Here is a 20,753-nt window from a genome sequence, read left to right as displayed (position 1 = left end):
CCACCTGCAATGACCTGATTTCCAAGCGAAGTCACACTCTGAGGTGGTGGGGTTTAGGGTATGAACATATGGATGTGGGAGAGCACGAAATTCAACGTGTAATAAAGCAGAAACATGCACTCACACAGATGCACGTACGCACAAACAGGGTACACAACACAAGCACCGGCATCCACGTGCTCCACCTGAGGGCGAAGCCAGGGCTCCCAGCCCCCATCCCATTTGCAGGGGACACCTGAGGGCGAAGCCGGGGCTCCCAGCCCCCATCCCATTTGCAGGGGACACCTGAGGGCGAAGCCGGGGCTCCCCAGCCCCCATCCCATTTGCAGGGGACACCTGAGGGCGAAGCCGGGGCTCCCAGCCCCCATCCCATTTGCAGGGGACACCTGAGGGCGAAGCCAGGGCTCCCAGCCCCCATCCCATTTGCAGGGGCATTGGAGTATAAATACCCCAGCTCCCTCACCCCCAGCAGACAACCTGAGCCACATCCTCAGAGGGACTGAGCTCCTGGGGCCTGGCGCTGTAACCTCCCCGTTCATGCCTCCCTGCAGGCCGCTCCCCATCCCCATACCCCTGAGTACTTCCTGGGCTCACATCCCAGGTAGGCCATTTGCCCTCAATCTTTGTTGAGGCTAAAACGCCCTTTTGTAACGGAGCTGACGGGCCATCCCTGTTGTCCTCTATGAAGCCAGACATTCAAGACTTACAGAAACTTAAAAAACAAAGCTGGCCGGGTGCAGTGGCTCATGCCTGTCATCCCAGCACTTTGGGAGGCCGAGGATCACGAGATCGAGACCATCCTGGTCAACGGGGTGAAACCCCGTCTCTACTAAAAATACAAAAATTAGCTGGGCATGGTGGCGCGTGCCTGTAATCCCAGCTACTCGGGAGGCTGAGGCGGGAGAATTGCCTGAACCCAGGAGGCGGAGGCTGCAGTGAGCTGAGATCGCGCCATTGCACTCCAGCCTGGGTGACAAGAGCGAAACTCCGTCTCAAAAAAAAAAAAATCAGTTTCTTTTCTTTGGGCTCAACATTTTCACAGGCTGGGCTGGGAAGATTGAGAACAGGGGGTCGAGACTGCAGTGAGCTGGGATTCCAGCCTGGGCCACAGGCAACCTATTTTTGTTTAAAAAAAATTGGCTGTGCGTGGTGGCCGACACCTGTAATCCAGCACATTGGAAGGCCAAGGTGGGCGGATCATGAGGTCAGGAGATGGAGACCAGCCTGGCCAACATGGTGATACTCTGTCTCTACTAAAAACACAACAAATCAGCCGGGCGTAGTGGCACACACCTGCAGTCAGGCAGCTGAGGCAGAATCGCTTGAACCCTGGAGGCAGAGGTTGCAGTGAATAGAGATCGCGCCACTGCACTCCAGCCTGGGTGACAGAGTCTCAAAAAAAAAAAAAACCCAAAAACATCGAATTTTTAATGGGAAGTAACAGAAAAAGTGAGGCGTGGAGGAGAGTGTGTTCGGTGCCGTGTGGCCGTGGCATGAGGAGTGCAGCCCGCCAGGTCCGGACTCCACATTTAGGGCAGGGTGAGCGCCGGGCACACTGGCTGAGGGTGCCTCAGGCCCGGGAGGAGGCGGCGCTGAAGGCCCACGGCTGCGGCTGGGCTGGACCCAGGGATGCCGAGGCTCCTACTGGCTGCACCCTGCCCGAGGCCAGGTGCTGCAGGGTCATTCTCTGGAGGGGACGGCCTGGGGGAACACGGGCACCAACACTTACACCGAAAATTCGGCAGGTCCCTGGGTCTGGTGCAGAGATGCATTTATTTCCAGGATATTTTCACATAACAAAATCCCAACACCACCGCTGGGGGGGCGGGGCGGGCCTGCCAGAGGGGACTTGGTCTTCATGGGCACAGCCAAGCACAGCTGTGAGGCTGGGGAAGGGGGGGGCCCTTTGACAGGAGATCAGCCGGGGGCAGGACCTGAAGACAAGAAGCATGGACGTGGGACCCGTGGGTGCTCCATCCTGGCTGCCAGCCTCCCGAAACCATGGCCACCTCCGGGCACCCAGCAGCATTCTGTACCAACCAGGCGACTGGCCCATGTCTAGGGAGGCCCAGGACAGCGGAGTCCCACGGCAAGTGTCCCGGGGTTGAACGGTGGTGAGGGCCGGCAGCCGGGAATGTCCCCAAAGTCGTGGCCAGCGAGTCCAGGAAATGACGGAGGAAAAGTTTCTTTTTGGCCCAACCGTTGTGAATGGGGCTGTGGAAATGCCCCGTGGAGGGTGGAGGCGTTTGTGGGGGAGTCGGGGGACGAGGGAAAACAATCGTGGCCGCTGCCGGACCCCTACATAAGGCACAGATTTGACGGGTCCCCTCTCCTCCTAAGAGGCCACTCCAGGCCAGGCGCGGTGGCTCACACTTGTCATTCCAGCACTTTGGGAAGCCGGGGCGTGTGGATCACCTCAGTCAGGAGTGACGACCACCACGGAGAAACCCCGTCTCTACCAAAAATACAAAACTCAGCCAGGCGTGGTGGCGCAGGCCTGTCATCCCAGCTACTCAGGAGAGGAGGCAGGACAACCACCCGAACCTGGGAGGCGGAGGCTGCAGTGAGCCGAGATCGCGCCACTGCACTCCAGCCAGGACAAGAGCGAGCCTCCCTCACGAGAAAAACAACGCCGCTCCTGTAGGGCTGGGGCTGCTGGGAAAGCGGCCCCCCTGCAGTTTGCTGGCTTTGGGGAGCCGCCGTCCTCCCGGCTTGGCCTGGGTCCTGAACTTGGGGTTGCGGACAAAGGGCCTGCCCGGGGTCCCTGGTTCAGGGGCAGGTAGGGTGGCCTGAGGACACCCTGGACCAGGAGCTGCCCAGGTACAGGAAGTATGGGGAGGGGCGAGGCTGGAGTGCAGGGATGGGGGATGCTGGCACAGCCCTCCTCTGCTGTGGGGACCGGGAGCTGCCTGCGAGGCCTCTTCTTAGTTCGGGCCAAGGGCGTCTGCTCTGGTGACGGGTGGGCAGCTCGTGCGACACAGTCCCCCATAAGACCTCCTCCAGCCTCGGCACCAGCAGCTCCGCGAGAGTGTGAGGGCGGCCAGCCCGCTGCCACCTGTGCCCTGGAGTCTAGCTGCTCAGGCCGGGAGACCTGAAGACAAGGCCGTGGCGATCGTGCAGCGGACCGCAAGGTGACCACACGATTCCGGGAGCAAGAGGGTGTCCTGTGGACGGCGGAGGCCGGAGACCGCTGGGCAGTGCTTGCGAGGAACTCCGCTCTCGGATGAGATGAACACGGGTTCTGTGGTCCCGGCAGGAGGGGCGTGGTCCATGGCCACCATCGGCTTCCACCCTCCCCGAGGGGAGGACGGGCCCCAGGCACTCCCAGCCCTTGGGAGCGAGGGCAGCGGCAGGAGTGAAGGGGAGAAGGAGGTGGTGGTGGTAACTCACCCTAAGGCCACTGGCCACTGCCCGGGTAGCTGGGCACAGTGGGGTACTCGGGCAGGCTGCTGCCTGAGAAGTTGTTGTACTGGGCCTCCCTTGACGGCGGGTTCCGCCACGTGCCTGTGCTCCACTCCGTCTGTGCCTTCTGGAAGCTTCCACCAGCACCTCGGTAGATCCTGTGCACCTGCAGAGACGGAGGGCAGGGAGGTAGAGAACAGAAAATGGGCACGGGGCTCATGCCTGTAATCCCAGCACTTTGAGAGCCTGAGGCGGGCAGACTGCCTGAGTGCCCAAGTTCGAGACCAGCCTGAAACCTCGGCTCTACTAAGATACAAAAAATCAGCTGGGCATGGTGGTGCACACCTGTCCCCTCAGCTACTCCGGAGGCTCAGGCAGGAGAATCGCTTGAACCTCGGAGGTGGAAGCTGCAATGAGCCAAGACTGTGCCACCGCACTCCAGCCTGGGCGACAGAGCAAGACTGTCTCCAAAACAAACCAACCAACAAACTCGGTGTCTGGCTGTAACTGGACGATTTTATCAGCCCAGTGTTCACACTTGTGTGGTCTCTGATGGACCCTGCGACCGGGAACCTGCACGGCCCGCCCTCAAGGACAAGAGGCTCCAGCCCCGGCTGCTCCTGCACCTGGGGTTCACAGGCAGCCCCTGCCTCCCTCCGGGGTCTGCAATCCCGGCATGAGGAAGCACGGGCCTGGCCCCACAGGAACCCAGGCGCTGGGAGTGTCCCTGGGAGGTGACAGTGCCTCCCGCTGTCATCCCAGCTCGCTGCTAGGGATGAAGTGCGTCCTGCGTGACATCACGAGAGAGGGCCCAGCTCCCCGACATTCACCACCTGGGATAGTTGGGTGACGAGTTCATGGAGAAGGCATAAGGGGTGAACGTCCCAAAGCCGAGGACTCACCTTCATGATAGCGATGGCCATCATGGCCGCCGACACGGAGAACATGATGGCTGGAAGCAGCATGACCACGGAAGCACCCACGCTGGTTTGGAAGAACCCGACTGCTGACAGCCAGCCACTGCAAGAGACAAGAGAGTGTGGGGGTGCCTACACACACACACCCCAAATGAGGGCCCATGGTCCTCCCTATGTAAAGAGCTCTGACCAATCAACAAGGGGTGGACAGCTCATACAGCGACCACTGCGTCGCCAACAAACACAGAGTGACACTAAGAGCCACCAACTTCGACGTGTGAACAAGGTTTATTCCACCACGATCTCAGCAGCAAGCAGCTGGTGCAGGGGGAAGGAGAGACCAGGGCTTCCCCATTAGTTTCCCTTGGTGAGTCCGGCCAACACCAGCCGTGGAAAGACCGAAAAGCTCATTCCCATTACCCCACAGAGCCTGCTGCTATGAACCTCCCCTGCTGCACCTGCTTCTAATAAGAAACTGCCGAAATCCCACCAGATGGGGCCCTGAGGGGCCGTTAAAAACAGAAGGGAGGCCGGCACTGGGGCTTACGCCTGCCTCTAATTCCAGCAATCTGGGAGGCCAAGGTGGACGGGTCACCTGAGGTCAGGAGTTCGAAATCAGCCTGGCCAACATGCTAAAACCCCGTCTCTTACAAAAATTATTAAAATAAAAAATTTTAGGGCCGGGCACGGTGGTTCATGCCTGTAATCCCAGCACTTTGGGAGGCCAAGGTGAGTGGATCACGAGGTCAAGAGATCGAGACCATCCTGGTCAACATGGTGAAACCCCGTCTCTACTAAAATTACAAAAAATTAGCTGGGCACGGTGGTGCGTGCCTGTAATCCCAGCTACTCGGGAGGCTGAGGCAGGAGAATTGCCTGAACCCAGGAGGCGGAGGTTGCGGTGAGCCGAGATCGCGCCATTGCACTCCAGCCTGGGTAACAAAAGTGAAATTCGTCTCAAAAAATAAATAAATAAATAAATAAAAATTTTTTAGCCAGGCCTGGTGGCTCACACCTGTAATCCCAGCACCTTGGGAGGTCGAGGCAGGTGGATCACTTGAGGCCAGGAGTTGGAGACCAGCCTGGTCACCATGGTGAGACCCTGTCTCTACTAAAAGTATAAAAATTAGCCAGGCATGGGGCACATGCCCATTATCCCAGCTGCTAAGGAGGCTGAGGCAGGAGAATCACTTGAATCCGGGAGGCGGAGGCTGCAGTGAGCCGAGATCACACCATTACACTACAGCCTGGGCAACAGAGCAAGACTCTTGTCTCAAAATACAAGAAAAAAGCACACACATAAAAGCAAGCACTGCTGGCTCAGCCACCAGTGGGGCACTGCGAAGGCTGGCCCACCTGGGTCCCCACGTGCAGGACCGGCTTCTGGGGATCGCACTTGCCTCCGACCTGGGAGGCAGAAAACACGGTCATCGTGAGATTTTTGTCTAAACAGGTGATGAAACCACACGGTTTAAAGTTGAGGGAACTGACAGACAGACACGCCGCACTCTCTCTCCCAGCACACGGCAGCCCGCAGGACCCGCACGCCTCGGAGGTGTTCAGGGAGCTTATGCACACAGGCCTGTGTGCCCACTGTGTGACACGCGCACACACGCACAGGCCATGGACCCAGCGCTGCTGCCTGCAAGATGCCGGCCCGTCCCAGGCTGACGAGCTCGGCGCTCCACAGCAGGGCAGCACAGGCTTCACGGGCTTCGGGTCAATCCTTTCTCTTTTTTTTTTGAGATGGAGTTTTGCTCTTGTCACCCAGGCTGGAGTGCAATGACACAATCTCGGCTCACTGCAACCTCCGCCTCCTGGGTTCAAGCGATTCTCCTGCCTCAGACTCCCAAGTAGCTGGGATTACGGGCACGTGCCACCACGCCTGGCTAATTTTGTACTTTTAGTAGAGATGGGGTTTCTCCACGTTGGTCAGGCTGGTCTCAAACTTCCAACCCCAGGTGATCTGCCTGCCTCGGCCTCGCAAAGTGCTGGGATTAGAGGCGTGAGCCCGCACCCGGCCTCTTTTGTTTTTGGACAGACGGGGTTTCCCTATGTTGCCCAGGCTGGTCTGAACTCCCCGCCTCAAGCAGTGACCCTCCTGCCTTGGCCTCCCAAAGTGCTGGGACTACAGGAGTCAGCCACTGTGCCTGGCCTCTTTCCTTTTTCAAAAAAACACCTGTTTGGGGATTTTAGATTTACGCAGTGGCAAAGGCATGTGGGTCTCCCGCTTCCCCGCCAGCGTCTCCCGCTTCCCCGCCAGCGTCTCCCACTTCCCCGCCAGCGTCTCCAGCCCCGCCTGCAGGTGTCAGGAACAGGGAGGCGCGGGGCAAACCGTCATCCAGGCTGTGTGCTCTGCTCAGAGGCTCTGCTTCCTGGCGGGGTCCACCAGCGCCGGTGACACCAGGTCCTCCGAGCATGTGTGGCCTCCGACTGTCTACGCAGCTAGGCCTCACTGGGGGTCATTTATCTGGAGGCTACAGCCCTCTGCAACCACAGCTGCCACCCTGGCTCATGGCCCTGTGGGTTCGTCACCCCTGGGGAGGGGACACTGGAGAAGCCGCCCGGGGCAGGGGGTTGTGGCTGTCCCCTTGCGCCCCACAGCAGCGCACTGAGCTAAGCCAACGGTGGGACGTGAGGTCGCCGCACACTGTGATGTGATTTCTATCATTAGGCGGGTTCTCCTCTAAGGACCCCTCAGTTTCTTTCCCGAGAGCATCCACCTTCTCTCCAACTGGGCAGGGACTGCAGGCTCCAGCGTCTCCCGTGACCTGCGGGAGATGACCTCAGGCTCCCATGACGGGAGCCGAGTCGCTGCTGTTACACCTGCCTGAGGGCCAAGGGCCGAGGAGGCAGGGAGGCCTCTGAGGGTCACATATGGACACTCACCTCATGCCGGGATCTCAGGACCACCCAGCATGGGCACAAGCTCGTCCACCCAGCTCAGTTTGGGGAACCTGGGGAGGCGCCGGCACCCAGGGCAGGGCCAGTCAGCCGAGCCGGCAGTGGGGAGCTCAGGGGGACTCGGAGGAGGACGGGCAGAGCCTTGACCTGCAGCCATGGCCTCTGGAGACAGGTACGCACCCCACAGGCTGGCAGAGCTGGGAGCCCTGGGGACACCCTCAATATGACCCTGACTCAGATTACCGGGGTGACATCACGCAGGCTGTTGGCGTGGCGGGTGACAGACCAGCCTCAGTGGCCCATGCGGTGCAGGAGGGGAGAGGCCTGCAGATCGAGGGCCCCTGAAGGGAGAGGAGACACCTTCTCTGGGTTCTGATTTGTGCACTGGCGAGAGAGGGCTGCGGTCTCATGGGGCAGGCACCCCCAAACAGCAGCTTGATAACGGGAGCCCAGGAAACCGAAGGTGCCCATGGCTCTGTGATCGGTGTCACCCATGAGGAGCTCCTGCCTCGCTAAGGACGAGGGAGACACGCTGGGAATGAGGGCGGGAGCAGCCGCTCTTACCAACTGTGGATTCCAAATTATTCCAAAAAAAAAAGCCTATTTAAAAGGCCAGAAATTTAGGACGCGCAGGTCAACGCTTCTGGGCGCCCGGCAGAGAACTCAGAGACCCACCATCACTGTGGGTCTCTACGCTGATGTCAGCGTCTCAGGCAGTGAGCGCGTTTCTACGTATCTTTCCAGTTCTCCTCCAGTGATTTCCACAGAGACATCAGCAGCCGGAGTCAGCTCGCAGACCCCGGACGGGGGCAAGACAGACACCTGCGAGGCAAGCCCGGCTGGGCGCCGGGGAGGACGCAGGCGCTGCCGGGCAGGTGTGGAGCCCTCCCTGGGAGGGCACCAGCAGGCCCACGACCCTGCAGCGGACGGACCAGCATCACACCCGCCACGCCCGTCGGAGAGGCTTACCACGCGCCCCAGCCGGAGAAGCCGATCGCCTGGATGACCGTCAGGACAAACTGAGCTCCGAAGATGAAGAAAAACGCCATGAAGTTGAAGGAGCTGTCGGCTCTGGGGGGAGACAGAAAGCACGACGGTCACCGCGGCGTCTCCCAGACGCACCCAGAAAAGCACGACGGTCACCGCGGCGTCTCCCAGATGCACCCAGAGAGGAACGTGCAAGCCAGAGACGGCAAGAATGGAGGCTCTATCTCACTCCTGTGTTTTCTGTTTGGTCTTGTTTGGTTTAAAGACGGGGGTTTCTGGCCGGGCGCGGTGGCTCACGCCTGTAATCCCAGCACTTTGGGAGGCCGAGGCGGGTGGATCATGGGTTGAAGAGATCGAGACCATCCTGGTCAACAAGGTGAAACCCAGTCTCCACTAAAAATAAAAAAAATTAGCTGGGCATGGTGGCGCGTGCCTGTAGTCCCAGCTACTTGGGAGGCTGAGGCAGGAGAATTGCCTGATCCCAGGAGGTGGAGATTGTGGTGAGCCGAGATCGCGCCATTGCACTCCAGCCTGGGTAACAACAGCGAAACTCAGCCTCAGAAAATGAAAAAAAATAAATAAATAAAATAAAAAAATAAAGACGGGGTTTCGCCATATTGGTCAGGCTGGTCTCAAACTCCTAACCTCCTAATCCACCCACCTCAGCCTCCCGAAGTGCTGAAATTACAGGCACAAGCCACCGCGCTTGGCTCCTGTTTTTTGTTTTTTTTTTTCCTGTGCAGAGAGCCTCACTCCATCACCCAGGATGGAGTGCAGTGTCCAGATCTCGGCTCACTGCAACCTCTGCTGGGATTACAGACGCCCGCCAGCACACCTGCCTAATTTTTGTATTTTTAGTAGAGACCGGGTTTCGCCACATTGGCCAGGCTAGTCTTGAACTGCTGACCTCAGGTGATCCCCCCGCCTCGGCCTCCCAAAGTGCTGGGATGACAGAATGACAAACGTGAGCCCGGCTTTTTTCTTTTTTTTTTTTGAGACAGAGTTTCACGCTCCTCTCCCAGGCTGGAGGGCAGTGGTGTCATCTCAGCTCACTGCAAACCCCCACTCCGGGGTTCAAGTGACTCTCCTGCCTCAGCCTCCCAAGCAGCTGGGATCACAGGTGCCCGCCACCATGCCTGGTTAAATTTTTTATTTTTAGTAGAGACGGGGTTTCACCATGTTGGCCAGGCTGGTCTCAAACTCCTGACCTCGTGAAACCCCCGCATGGCCTCCTAAAGGGCTGGGATTACAGGCGTGAGCCACTGCGCCCGGCCAAAATTACTAAAAAGCAAAACCAAACAGGCGGTATTTGGCTCTGGCTTGCGGGCCGTCGTCTGCCACCCTGGATGTGAACCGCCCTTCACACTGGGCAGAGCAGGGGCAGGTCCCGGCAGCCGGGCCCGGTTCCCTCCGCGGGCGGTGGCGGCCCAGCAGCTCTGCTCACCGGAAGGCCTTGTAGACGGGCCGGAACCAGCACACGTAGCTGCAGGGCGTGAACAGGAGCAGCCACACGATGGCCAGGCCGAAGTTGGATGCCGGGCCTCCGGCGATCAGCCAGGCCAGGCAGGCGATGAGGTTGACGCCAAGGGTGGCGCAGTAAACTGCGGGGAGAGCGGGGGGGGGCGGGTCAGCTGCGCGAGGGCGTGGCCGCGGGAAGGCTCGCCCAGCTATGGGACTCCAGCATCTGCTGTCCGCCTCCCCAGCCCGGTGACCCCACGCGCGAGGGCATGGCCACGGGAAGGCATGCGCAGCTATGGGACTCCAGCATCTGCCGTCCGCCTCCCCAGCCCGGTGACCCCACGCGCGAGGGCATGGCCGCGGGAAGGCTCGCCCAGCTATGGGACTCCAGCATCTGCCGTCCGCCTCCCCAGCCCGGTGACCCCACGCGCGAGGGCATGGCCGCGGGAAGGCTCGCCCAGCTATGGGACTCCAGCATCTGCTGTCCGCCTCCCCAGCCCGGTGACCCCACGCGCGAGGGCATGGCCACGGGAAAGCTCGCCCAGCTATGGGACTCCAGCATCTGCTGTCCGCCTCCCCAGCCCGGTGACCCCACACGCGAGGGCATGGCCACGGGAAGGCACGCCCAGCTACGGGACTGCGCCCTCTGCCGTCCGCCTCCCCAGCCTGGTGACACCACATCAAGGATGGACACTGGGGCCTGGACAGCGGCCTCCATCACTGTAGGGACCACCGGGCCCAGAGACCCCGCCAGGCTGCCCCTGCCCGAATGGCGCTCCCTTCCTACCCCCTTCCCTCGGGCAGCCCTGCCTCTGCCTCCCGCCCCGAGCCGCTCACACATCCACAGTCGGTAGATCCGCTTCACCAGGACCTGGTGCTCCACCGGGATCTCATCGGAGAAGTTCTGGTAGAAGCAGGGCTTCAGGGGGATGAACCTGGGCAGCGGCGGGAAGTTGTTCTCCTTTTCTGTCGGGACAGAGAACCCACGGACACAACCGGATTTTGTCTTTTTTTTTTTTTAAAGATGGGGTTTCACCATATTGGCCACGCTGGTCTCGAACTCCTGACCTCAGGTGATCTGCCCACCTCAGCCTCCCAAAGTGCTGGGATTACAGGCGTGAGCCACTGCACCCGGCTTCTTTTTTTTTTGAGACAGAATTTCGCTCGCTACCCAGCCTGGGGTGCAATGGCGCGATCTCGGCTCACTGCAACCTCCGCCTCCTGGGTTCAGGCAATTCTCCTGCCTCAGCCTCCGGAGTAGCTGGGACTAAAGGCACACGCCACCATGCCCAGCTAATTTTTGTATTTTTAGTAGAGACGGGGTTTCACCTTGTTGACCAGGAGGGTTTCGATCTCTTGACCTCATGATCCACCCGCCTCGGCCTCCCAAAGTGCTGGGATTACAGGCGTGAGCCACCGCGCCCCGCTTTTTTTTTTTTTTTTTTTTTTTTTTAAGACACAGTCTTGCTCTGTCACCCAGGCTGGAGTGCAATGGCGTGATCTCAGCTCACTGCAACCTCCACTTCCAAAGTTTAAGCAATTCTCTGCCTCAGCTCCCGAGTAGCTGGGACTACAGGGGTCCACCACCGTGCCCAGGTAACTTTTGTCTTTTTAGCAGACACGGGGTTTCACCATCTTGGCCAGACTGGTCTTGAAGTCCTGACCCCATGATCCACCCGCCTCAGCCTCCCAAAGTGCTGGGATGACAGGCGTGAGCCACTGTGCCTGGCCCCAGATTTTGTCTCTTGAAGGCAGCCCGACCTCGTCCACGGCTGTGTCGCCTCTCATGGCAGAAGGGACTCTGCAGCTGGGATTGAGGGAAGGACCTGAGACAGGAGAGGAGCAGGATGATCTGGGGCCCAGTGTTCTCACAGTAGCTCACGAGAGGAGGCGGGAGGGTGGGACTCAGAGAGCCTGGAAGCGGCTGCACTGGGGCTGTGAAGGGGAGGATGGGGCCCCGAGCCAAGGGGTGCAGGTACCTCTGGATGCTGAGAAAGGCGGGAACTGGCTTCTCGCCTGGAGCCCCCAGGAGGACCCAGCCCTGTCTACAGCTTGATTTTAGGATTTCTGGTCTCCAAACTGTCAGGTAACAGATTTCCTTGTTTTAAGAAACTAAGTTTATGAAATTGTTTTAAATTTAGGTGCCACCCTTTACGAGGGGCCATGCCCATCTCTGCAGCCCTCCTGTTTAGCCTGGGTGTGGCCGCAGCAGGCTGGGTTTGGTGTCATTCTCTATAGCAGGCAGGGGAGGCCAACAGGCGTGCTCAGTGGGCCAAGTCCACAGGCTGCAGGCAGGCTGTGGCCAGGGGACACTTCTGTTCCCAGTGGCTGGGGTGAGAAAGCGCCACCAACTGGGAGGCTCAGACAACAGCCGCCCAAGTGCAGGTTCCACCTGCCATCCCAGCATTCGGGGAAGCCGGGGCAGGAGGGCTGTGGGAGCCCAGGAGTTCCACATCAGCCCGGGCAACCTAATGAGATCCCAACTCCACAAAAAATACAAAAATCAGCCAAGCGTGGTGGTGCACCCTTGTGGTCCCAGCTCCTCAGAAGGCTGAGGCGGGAGGACTGCTTGAATCTGGGAGGTTAAGGCTGCAGTGAGCTGTGGTCCCACCACTGAGCCACACCCTGTCTCAAAACAAACAGGAAGGTAACACAACAGAAACATATCTGCTAACAATCCTGGAGCCAGAAATCTGAGATCAAGGTGTCTTGGGGCCACGCTTCCTCTGGAGGCTCAGGGAAGGAGCTTTCCTGTCTCTCCCAGCTTCTGGGGCTCATGGCCGCATAGCTCCAGCCTCTGCCTCCATCTCCATGACCCCTCCTGTCTCTTCATCTCTCATTTTTTTGAGATGGAGTCTCACTCTGTCGCCCAGGCTGGAGTGCAATGGCGTGATCTCGGCTCACCACAACCTCCGCCTCCTGGGTTCAAGCATTCTTCTGCCTCAGCCTCCCGAGTAGCTGGGACTACAGGCGTGCATCACCATGCCCAGCTAATTTTTGTATTTTTAGTAGAAATGGGGTTTCACCATGTTGGTCAGGCTGTTCTCAACCTCCTGACCTTATGATTCACCTCAGTCTCCCAAAGTGCTGGGATTACAGGCGTGAGCCACCGCGCCCGACTGCAACTCTTATAAATATACCAGGCACTGGACTTCCATAAATAGCACTGGACTTAAATAAATATATAAATACACCGGGCGCCGGACCTATATAGATACATAAATACACCGGGCACCGGACTTATATACGTACATAAATACACCGGGCACCGGACTTATATACATACATCGGGCGCCGGACTTATATACGTACATAAACACGCCCGGCGCCGGACTTATATACATACACCGGGCGCCGGACTTATATGCATACACCGGGCGCCGGACTTATATACGTACATAAACACGCCGGGCGCCGGACTTATATACGTACATAAACACACCGGGCGCCGGACTTATATACGTACATAAACACACCGGGCGCCGGACTTATATGCATACACCGGGCGCCGGACTTATATACGTACATAAACACACCGGGCGCCGGACTTATATACGTACATAAACACACCGGGCGCCGGACTTATATACGTACATAAACACACCGGGCGCCGGACTTATATACGTACATAAACACACCGGGCGCCGGACTTATATGCATACACCGGGCGCCGGACTTATATACGTACATAAACACACCGGGCGCCGGACTTATATGCATACACCGGGCGCCGGACTTATATACGTACATAAACACACCGGGCACCGGACTTATATACATACATCGGGCGCCGGACTTATATATGTACATAAATGCACCGGGCGCCGGACTTATATATGTACATAAATACACCGGGCACCGGACTTACATATGTACATAAATACACCGGGCGCCGGACTTATATACGTACATAAACACGCCGGGCGCCGGACTTATATACGTACATAAACACACCGGGCGCCGGACTTATATACGTACATAAACACACCGGGCGCCGGACTTATATGCATACACCGGGCGCCGGACTTATATACGTACATAAACACACCGGGCGCCGGACTTATATACGTACATAAACACACCGGGCGCCGGACTTATATACGTACATAAACACACCGGGCGCCGGACTTATATACGTACATAAACACACCGGGCGCCGGACTTATATGCATACACCGGGCGCCGGACTTATATACGTACATAAACACACCGGGCGCCGGACTTATATGCATACACCGGGCGCCGGACTTATATACGTACATAAACACACCGGGCACCGGACTTATATACATACATCGGGCGCCGGACTTATATATGTACATAAATGCACCGGGCGCCGGACTTATATATGTACATAAATACACCGGGCACCGGACTTACATATGTACATAAATACACCGGGCGCCGGACTTATATACGTACATAAACACACCGGGCGCCGGACTTATATACGTACATAAATACACCGGGCGCCGGACTTATATGCATACACCGGGCGCCGGACTTATATACGTACATAAACACGCCGGGCGCCGGACTTATATGCATACACCGGGCGCCGGACTTATATACGTACATAAACACGCCGGGCGCCGGACTTATATACATACATAAACACACCGGGCGCCGGACTTATATACGTACATAAACACACCGGGCGCCGGACTTATATACGTACATAAACACGCCGGGCGCCGGACTTATATGCATACACCGGGCGCCGGACTTATATACGTACATAAACACGCCGGGCGCCGGACTTATATACATACATAAACACACCGGGCGCCGGACTTATATACATACATAAACACACCGGGCGCCGGACTTATATACGTACATAAACACGCCCGGCGCCGGACTTATATACGTACATAAACACGCCGGGCGCCGGACTTATATACGTACATAAACACGCCGGGCGCCGGACTTATATACGTACATAAACACGCCGGGCGCCGGACTTATATGCATACACCGGGCGCCGGACTTATATACGTACATAAACACGCCGGGCGCCGGACTTATATACATACATAAACACACCGGGCGCCGGACTTATATACATACATAAACACACCGGGCGCCGGACTTATATACGTACATAAACACGCCCGGCGCCGGACTTATATACGTACATAAACACGCCGGGCGCCGGACTTATATACGTACATAAACACGCCGGGCGCCGGACTTATATACGTACATAAACACGCCGGGCGCCGGACTTATATACGTACATAAACACGCCGGGCGCCGGACTTATATACGTACATAAACACGCCGGGCGCCGGACTTATATACGTACATAAACACGCCGGGTGCCGGACTTATATACGTGCCGGGTGCCGGACTTATATACGTACATAAAGACACCGGGTGCCGGACTTATATACGTACATAAACACACCGGGTGCCGGACTTATATACGTACATAAACACACCGGGTGCCGGACTTATATACGTACATAAACACGCCGGGCGCCGGACTTATATACGTACATAAACACACCGGGTGCCGGACTTATATACGTACATAAACACGCCGGGCGCCGGACTTATATACGTACATAAACACGCCGGGCGCCGGACTTATATACGTACATAAACACGCCGGGCGCCGGACTTATATACGTACATAAACACGCCCGGCGCCGGACTTATATACGTACATAAACACGCCGGGCGCCGGACTTATATACGTACATAAACACGCCGGGCACCGGACTTATATACGTACATAAACACGCCGGGAGCCGGACTTATATACGTACATAAACACGCCGGGCGCCGGACTTATATACGTACATAAACACGCCGGGCGCCGGACTTATATACGTACATAAACACACCGGGCGCCGGACTTATATACGTACATAAACACGCCCGGCGCCGGACTTATATACGTACATAAACACGCCGGGCGCCGGACTTATATACGTACATAAACACGCCGGGCGCCGGACTTATATACGTACATAAACACGCCGGGCGCCGGACTTATATACGTACATAAACACGCCGGGCGCCGGACTTATATACGTACATAAACACGCCGGGCGCCGGACTTATATACGTACATAAACACGCCGGGTGCCGGACTTATATACGTGCCGGGTGCCGGACTTATATACGTACATAAAGACACCGGGTGCCGGACTTATATACGTACATAAAGACACCGGGTGCCGGACTTATATACGTACATAAACACACCGGGTGCCGGACTTATATACGTACACCGGGCGCCGGACTTATATACGTACATAAACACGCCCGGCGCCGGACTTATATACGTACATAAACATACCGGGTGCCGGACTTATATACGTACATAAAGACACCGGGTGCCGGACTTATATACGTACATAAACACACCGGGTGCCGGACTTATATACGTACACCGGGCGCCAGACTTATATACGTACATAAACACGCCCGGCGCCGGACTTATATACGTACATAAACATACCGGGTGCCGGACTTATATACGTACATAAAGACACCGGGTGCCGGACTTATATACGTACATAAACACACCGGGTGCCGGACTTATATACGTACATAAATACACCGGGCGCCGGACTTATATACGTACATAAACATACCGGGTGCCGGACTTATATACGTACATAAAGACACCGGGTGCCGGACTTATATACGTACATAAACACACCGGGTGCCGGACTTATATACGTACATAAATACACCGGGCGCCGGACTTATATACGTACATAAACATACCGGGTGCCGGACTTATATACGTACATAAACACACCGGGTGCCGGACTTATATACGTACATAAACACACCGGGCGCCGGACTTATATACGTACATAAACACGCCCGGCGCCGGACTTATATACGTACATAAACATACCGGGTGCCGGACTTATATACGTACATAAAGACACCGGGTGCCGGACTTATATACGTACATAAACACACCGGGTGCCGGACTTATATACGTACACCGGGCGCCGGACTTATATACGTACATAAACACGCCCGGCGCCGGACTTATATACGTACATAAACATACCGGGTGCCGGACTTATATACGTACATAAAGACACCGGGTGCCGGACTTATATACGTACATAAACACACCGGGTGCCGGACTTATATACGTACACCGGGCGCCGGACTTATATACGTACATAAACACGCCCGGCGCCGGACTTATATACGTACATAAACATACCGGGTGCCGGACTTATATACGTACATAAAGACACCGGGTGCCGGACTTATATACGTACATAAACACACCGGGTGCCGGACTTATATACGTACATAAAGACACCGGGTGCCGGACTTATATACGTACATAAACACACCGGGTGCCGGACTTATATACGTACACCGGGCGCCAGACTTATATACGTACATAAACACGCCCGGCGCCGGACTTATATACGTACATAAACATACCGGGTGCCGGACTTATATACGTACATAAAGACACCGGGTGCCGGACTTATATACGTACATAAACACACCGGGTGCCGGACTTATATACGTACATAAATACACCGGGCGCCGGACTTATATACGTACATAAACATACCGGGTGCCGGACTTATATACGTACATAAACACACCGGGTGCCGGACTTATATACGTACACCGGGCGCCGGACTTATATACGTACATAAACACGCCCGGCGCCGGACTTATATACGTACATAAACATACCGGGTGCCGGACTTATATACGTACATAAATACACCGGGTGCCGGACTTATATACATACACCGGGCGCCGGACTTATATACGTACATAAACACACCGGGTGCCGGACTTATATACGTACACCGGGCGCCGGACTTATATACGTACATAAACACACCGGGTGCCGGACTTATATACATACACCGGGCGCCGGACTTATATACGTACATAAACACGCCGGGTGCCGGACTTATATACGTACATAAACACGCCGGGTGCCGGACTTATATACGTACATAAACACGCCGGGCGCCGGACTTATATACGTACATAAACACGCCGGGTGCCGGACTTATATACGTACATAAACACGCCGGGTGCCGGACTTATATACGTACATAAACACGCCGGGTGCCGGACTTATATACGTACATAAACACGCCGGGCGCCGGACTTATATACGTACATAAACACGCCGGGCGCCGGACTTATATACATACATAAACACACCGGGTGCCGGACTTATATACATACACCGGGCGCCGGACTTATATACGTACATAAACACACCGGGCGCCGGACTTATATACATACACCGGGCGCCGGACTTATATACGTACATAAATACACCGGGCGCCGGACTTATATACGTACATAAACACGCCGGGTGCCGGACTTATATACGTACATAAACACGCCGGGTGCCGGACTTATATACGTACATAAACACGCCGGGCGCCGGACTTATATACGTACATAAACACGCCGGGCGCCGGACTTATATACATACATAAACACACCGGGTGCCGGACTTATATACATACACCGGGCGCCGGACTTATATACGTACATAAACACACCGGGCGCCGGACTTATATACATACACCGGGTGCCGGACTTATATACGTACATAAACACGCCGGGCGCCGGACTTATATACGTACATAAACACACCGGGTGCCGGACTTATATACATACACCGGGTGCCGGACTTATATACGTACATAAACACGCCGGGCGCCGGACTTATATACGTACATAAACACACCGGGCGCCGGACTTATATACATACACCGGGTGCCGGACTTATATACGTACATAAACACGCCGGGCGCCGGACTTATATACGTACATAAACACACCGGGTGCCGGACTTATATACATACACCGGGCGCCGGACTTATATACGTACATAAACACACCGGGCGCCGGACTTATATACGTACACCGGGCGCCGGACTTATATACGTACATAAACACACCGGGTGCCGGACTTATATACATACACCGGGCGCCGGACTTATATACGTACATAAACACACCGGGTGCCGGACTTATATACATACACCGGGCGCCGGACTTATATACGTACATAAACACACCGGGCGCCGGACTTATATACGTACACCGGGCGCCGGACTTATATACGTACATAAACACACCGGGTGCCGGACTTATATACGTACACCGGGCGCCGGACTTATATACGTACATAAACACACCGGGCGCCGGACTTATATACGTACACCGGGCGCCGGACTTATATACGTACATAAACACACCGGGCGCCGGACTTATATACATACACCGGGTGCCGGACTTATATACGTACACCGGGCGCCGGACTTATATACGTACATAAACACACCGGGCGCCGGACTGATATACGTACATAAATACACCGGGCGCCGGACTTATATACGTACATAAACACACCGGGCGCCGGACTTATATACATACACCGGGTGCCGGACTTATATACGTACACCGGGCGCCGGACTTATATACGTACATAAACACACCGGGCGCCGGACTGATATACGTACATAAATACACCGGGCGCCGGACTTATATACGTACATAAATACACCAGGCACTGGACTGAGACTTCGCCCTGCTCTAGTACCTCATTTTTTTTTTTCTTTTTTTTTAAAACGGGGTTTCACCATGTTGGTCAGGCTGGTCTTGAACTCATGACCTCAGGTCATCCGCCCGCCTTGGCCTCCAAAGTGCTTGGATTACAGGCGTGAGCTGCCACGCCCGGTCCCTTTTTTTTTTTGAGTCAGAGTCTTGCTCTGTTGCCAGGCTGGAGCGCAATGGTGCAATCTCGGATCAGTACAACCTCCATCTCCCAGGTTCAGGCAACTCTCCCGCCTCAGCCTCCCAAGTGGCTGGGATTACAGGCATGCACCACCATGCCCAGCTAATTTTTGTGTTTTTAGTAGAGACAGGGTTTCCCCATGTTGACCAGGATGGTCTCGATCTCTTGACCTCTTGATCTGCCCGCCTCGGCCTCCCAAAGAGCTGGGATTGCAGGCGTGAGCCGCCGCGCCCGGCCCATCACTTCATCTTAACCCCCCACATCGGCAAAGGCCATGTTCCCAAATGAGCTCCCAACCACCGGCTCCAGGGGTCAGGAAGGGAACACACACAGCCTCTGGGGGACTCGGCATGACCTGGGAGACCCCTGGGAGCTTCTGCGGAGCCAGCACTGCCCGCGGAAGCCAGACGGCAGGAGGCCCATCCTCAGGGGCTCCACCCGCAGCGGGGGCTGACAGTACACGAGCGGGTGAGCGGGTCAGAGACCCGTGGGCACCAAGAAGAGAGCGGGTGCTAGGAGGAAAGAGCAGCAGTGCCAGCGGGGGGCACCGGCGGGCTGTGCTTCGGGTCGTGAGGCGGGGAAGGGAGTGGAGTGAATTCCTCTGGGTGGGGCATCCAGGAGGAGGGCAGGGCAGCGCAAAAGCCTGGGGGTGAACTGCCAGGCCCAGAAGTAGCAGAGACCTCGGAAGAAGGCAGGGGTGAGGTGCCCATGCTGAGGCCCACCTGGCTTCACTCACACCCCTCCTGGCGTCGGAGCGGATGACACAGGCGGCTCTGTAGCCCTGTCCCGACCCCCAGCAGAGGCAAGAACCCGGCTGTCTGAGCTGTGGAGCTGGAGAAGTCAGAAGCCAGGCGGGCCAGGAGGACACTGTACAGCCACGGCCAGGACCGAGGGCTGCCGTGGGAACTGCTGGCGTCACCCTCCCGCCCACACCGCTGGGGCTCCCAGGCCGGCAGGACTCACCTGACATCTCTTCTTCGCCAACCGGCGCCGGCTGAAGCCTGCAGCCACCTGGAAATAGACAGTGACAGTCAGAGAATCACAGGTCGCCCTGGGCAGGGCGTTAACCACCCACCGTGGCTGGAGAGCCCCTCACTGTGCCCTGTACTCTGGGCAGAGCAGTGGGCTGTGCAGATGCCACAGGCCTGACCTGACCCTATATGTCACCCCACGGGTTCCCTCCACTCGCCTCGAGTGTGCACCATCCTTGCTGGCAAAAGGGGAAGGGCCGGCTGCAGCCCTCCCACCTACCGCCCCAGCCAGGATGCCCCTCCCCTGCTGTCCTAGGCCCCCACGTGCCCCAAATCCCA

The 20,753-nt window shown here is 56.7% G+C and overlaps 1 protein-coding gene and 1 pseudogene across 2 annotated transcripts; both read right to left on the bottom strand.

Moving 5' to 3' along the window:
- Positions 1-1,754: 1,754 nt before the first annotated feature.
- Positions 1,755-3,281, bottom strand: LOC144580923 (uncharacterized; annotated as a pseudogene).
- Positions 1,755-20,457, bottom strand: SCAMP4 (secretory carrier membrane protein 4). 2 transcript variants are annotated; one of them, XM_008986930.5, is made up of 7 exons: positions 20,407-20,457; positions 10,506-10,634; positions 9,655-9,811; positions 8,193-8,294; positions 4,305-4,422; positions 3,391-3,568; positions 1,755-2,455 (listed from the first exon to the last, which is right to left on the bottom strand). In XM_008986930.5, exons 1-6 carry the CDS (start codon positions 20,411-20,413, stop codon positions 3,392-3,394), a joined length of 690 nt encoding a protein of 229 aa, XP_008985178.1. In that variant the 5' UTR covers positions 20,414-20,457; the 3' UTR covers positions 1,755-2,455; position 3,391. The 2 variants fall into 2 exon arrangements, with proteins under 2 accessions (XP_008985178.1, XP_078217544.1); XM_078361418.1 differs by having other exon boundaries at positions 1,755-3,568.
- Positions 20,458-20,753: the final 296 nt, after the last annotated feature.

The sequence above is a fragment of the Callithrix jacchus genome, chromosome 22, assembly GCF_049354715.1.
Source record: "Callithrix jacchus isolate 240 chromosome 22, calJac240_pri, whole genome shotgun sequence".
Classification (NCBI taxonomy): domain Eukaryota; kingdom Metazoa; phylum Chordata; class Mammalia; order Primates; family Cebidae; genus Callithrix; species Callithrix jacchus.
This window is presented reverse-complemented; position numbering and strand designations above follow the sequence as displayed.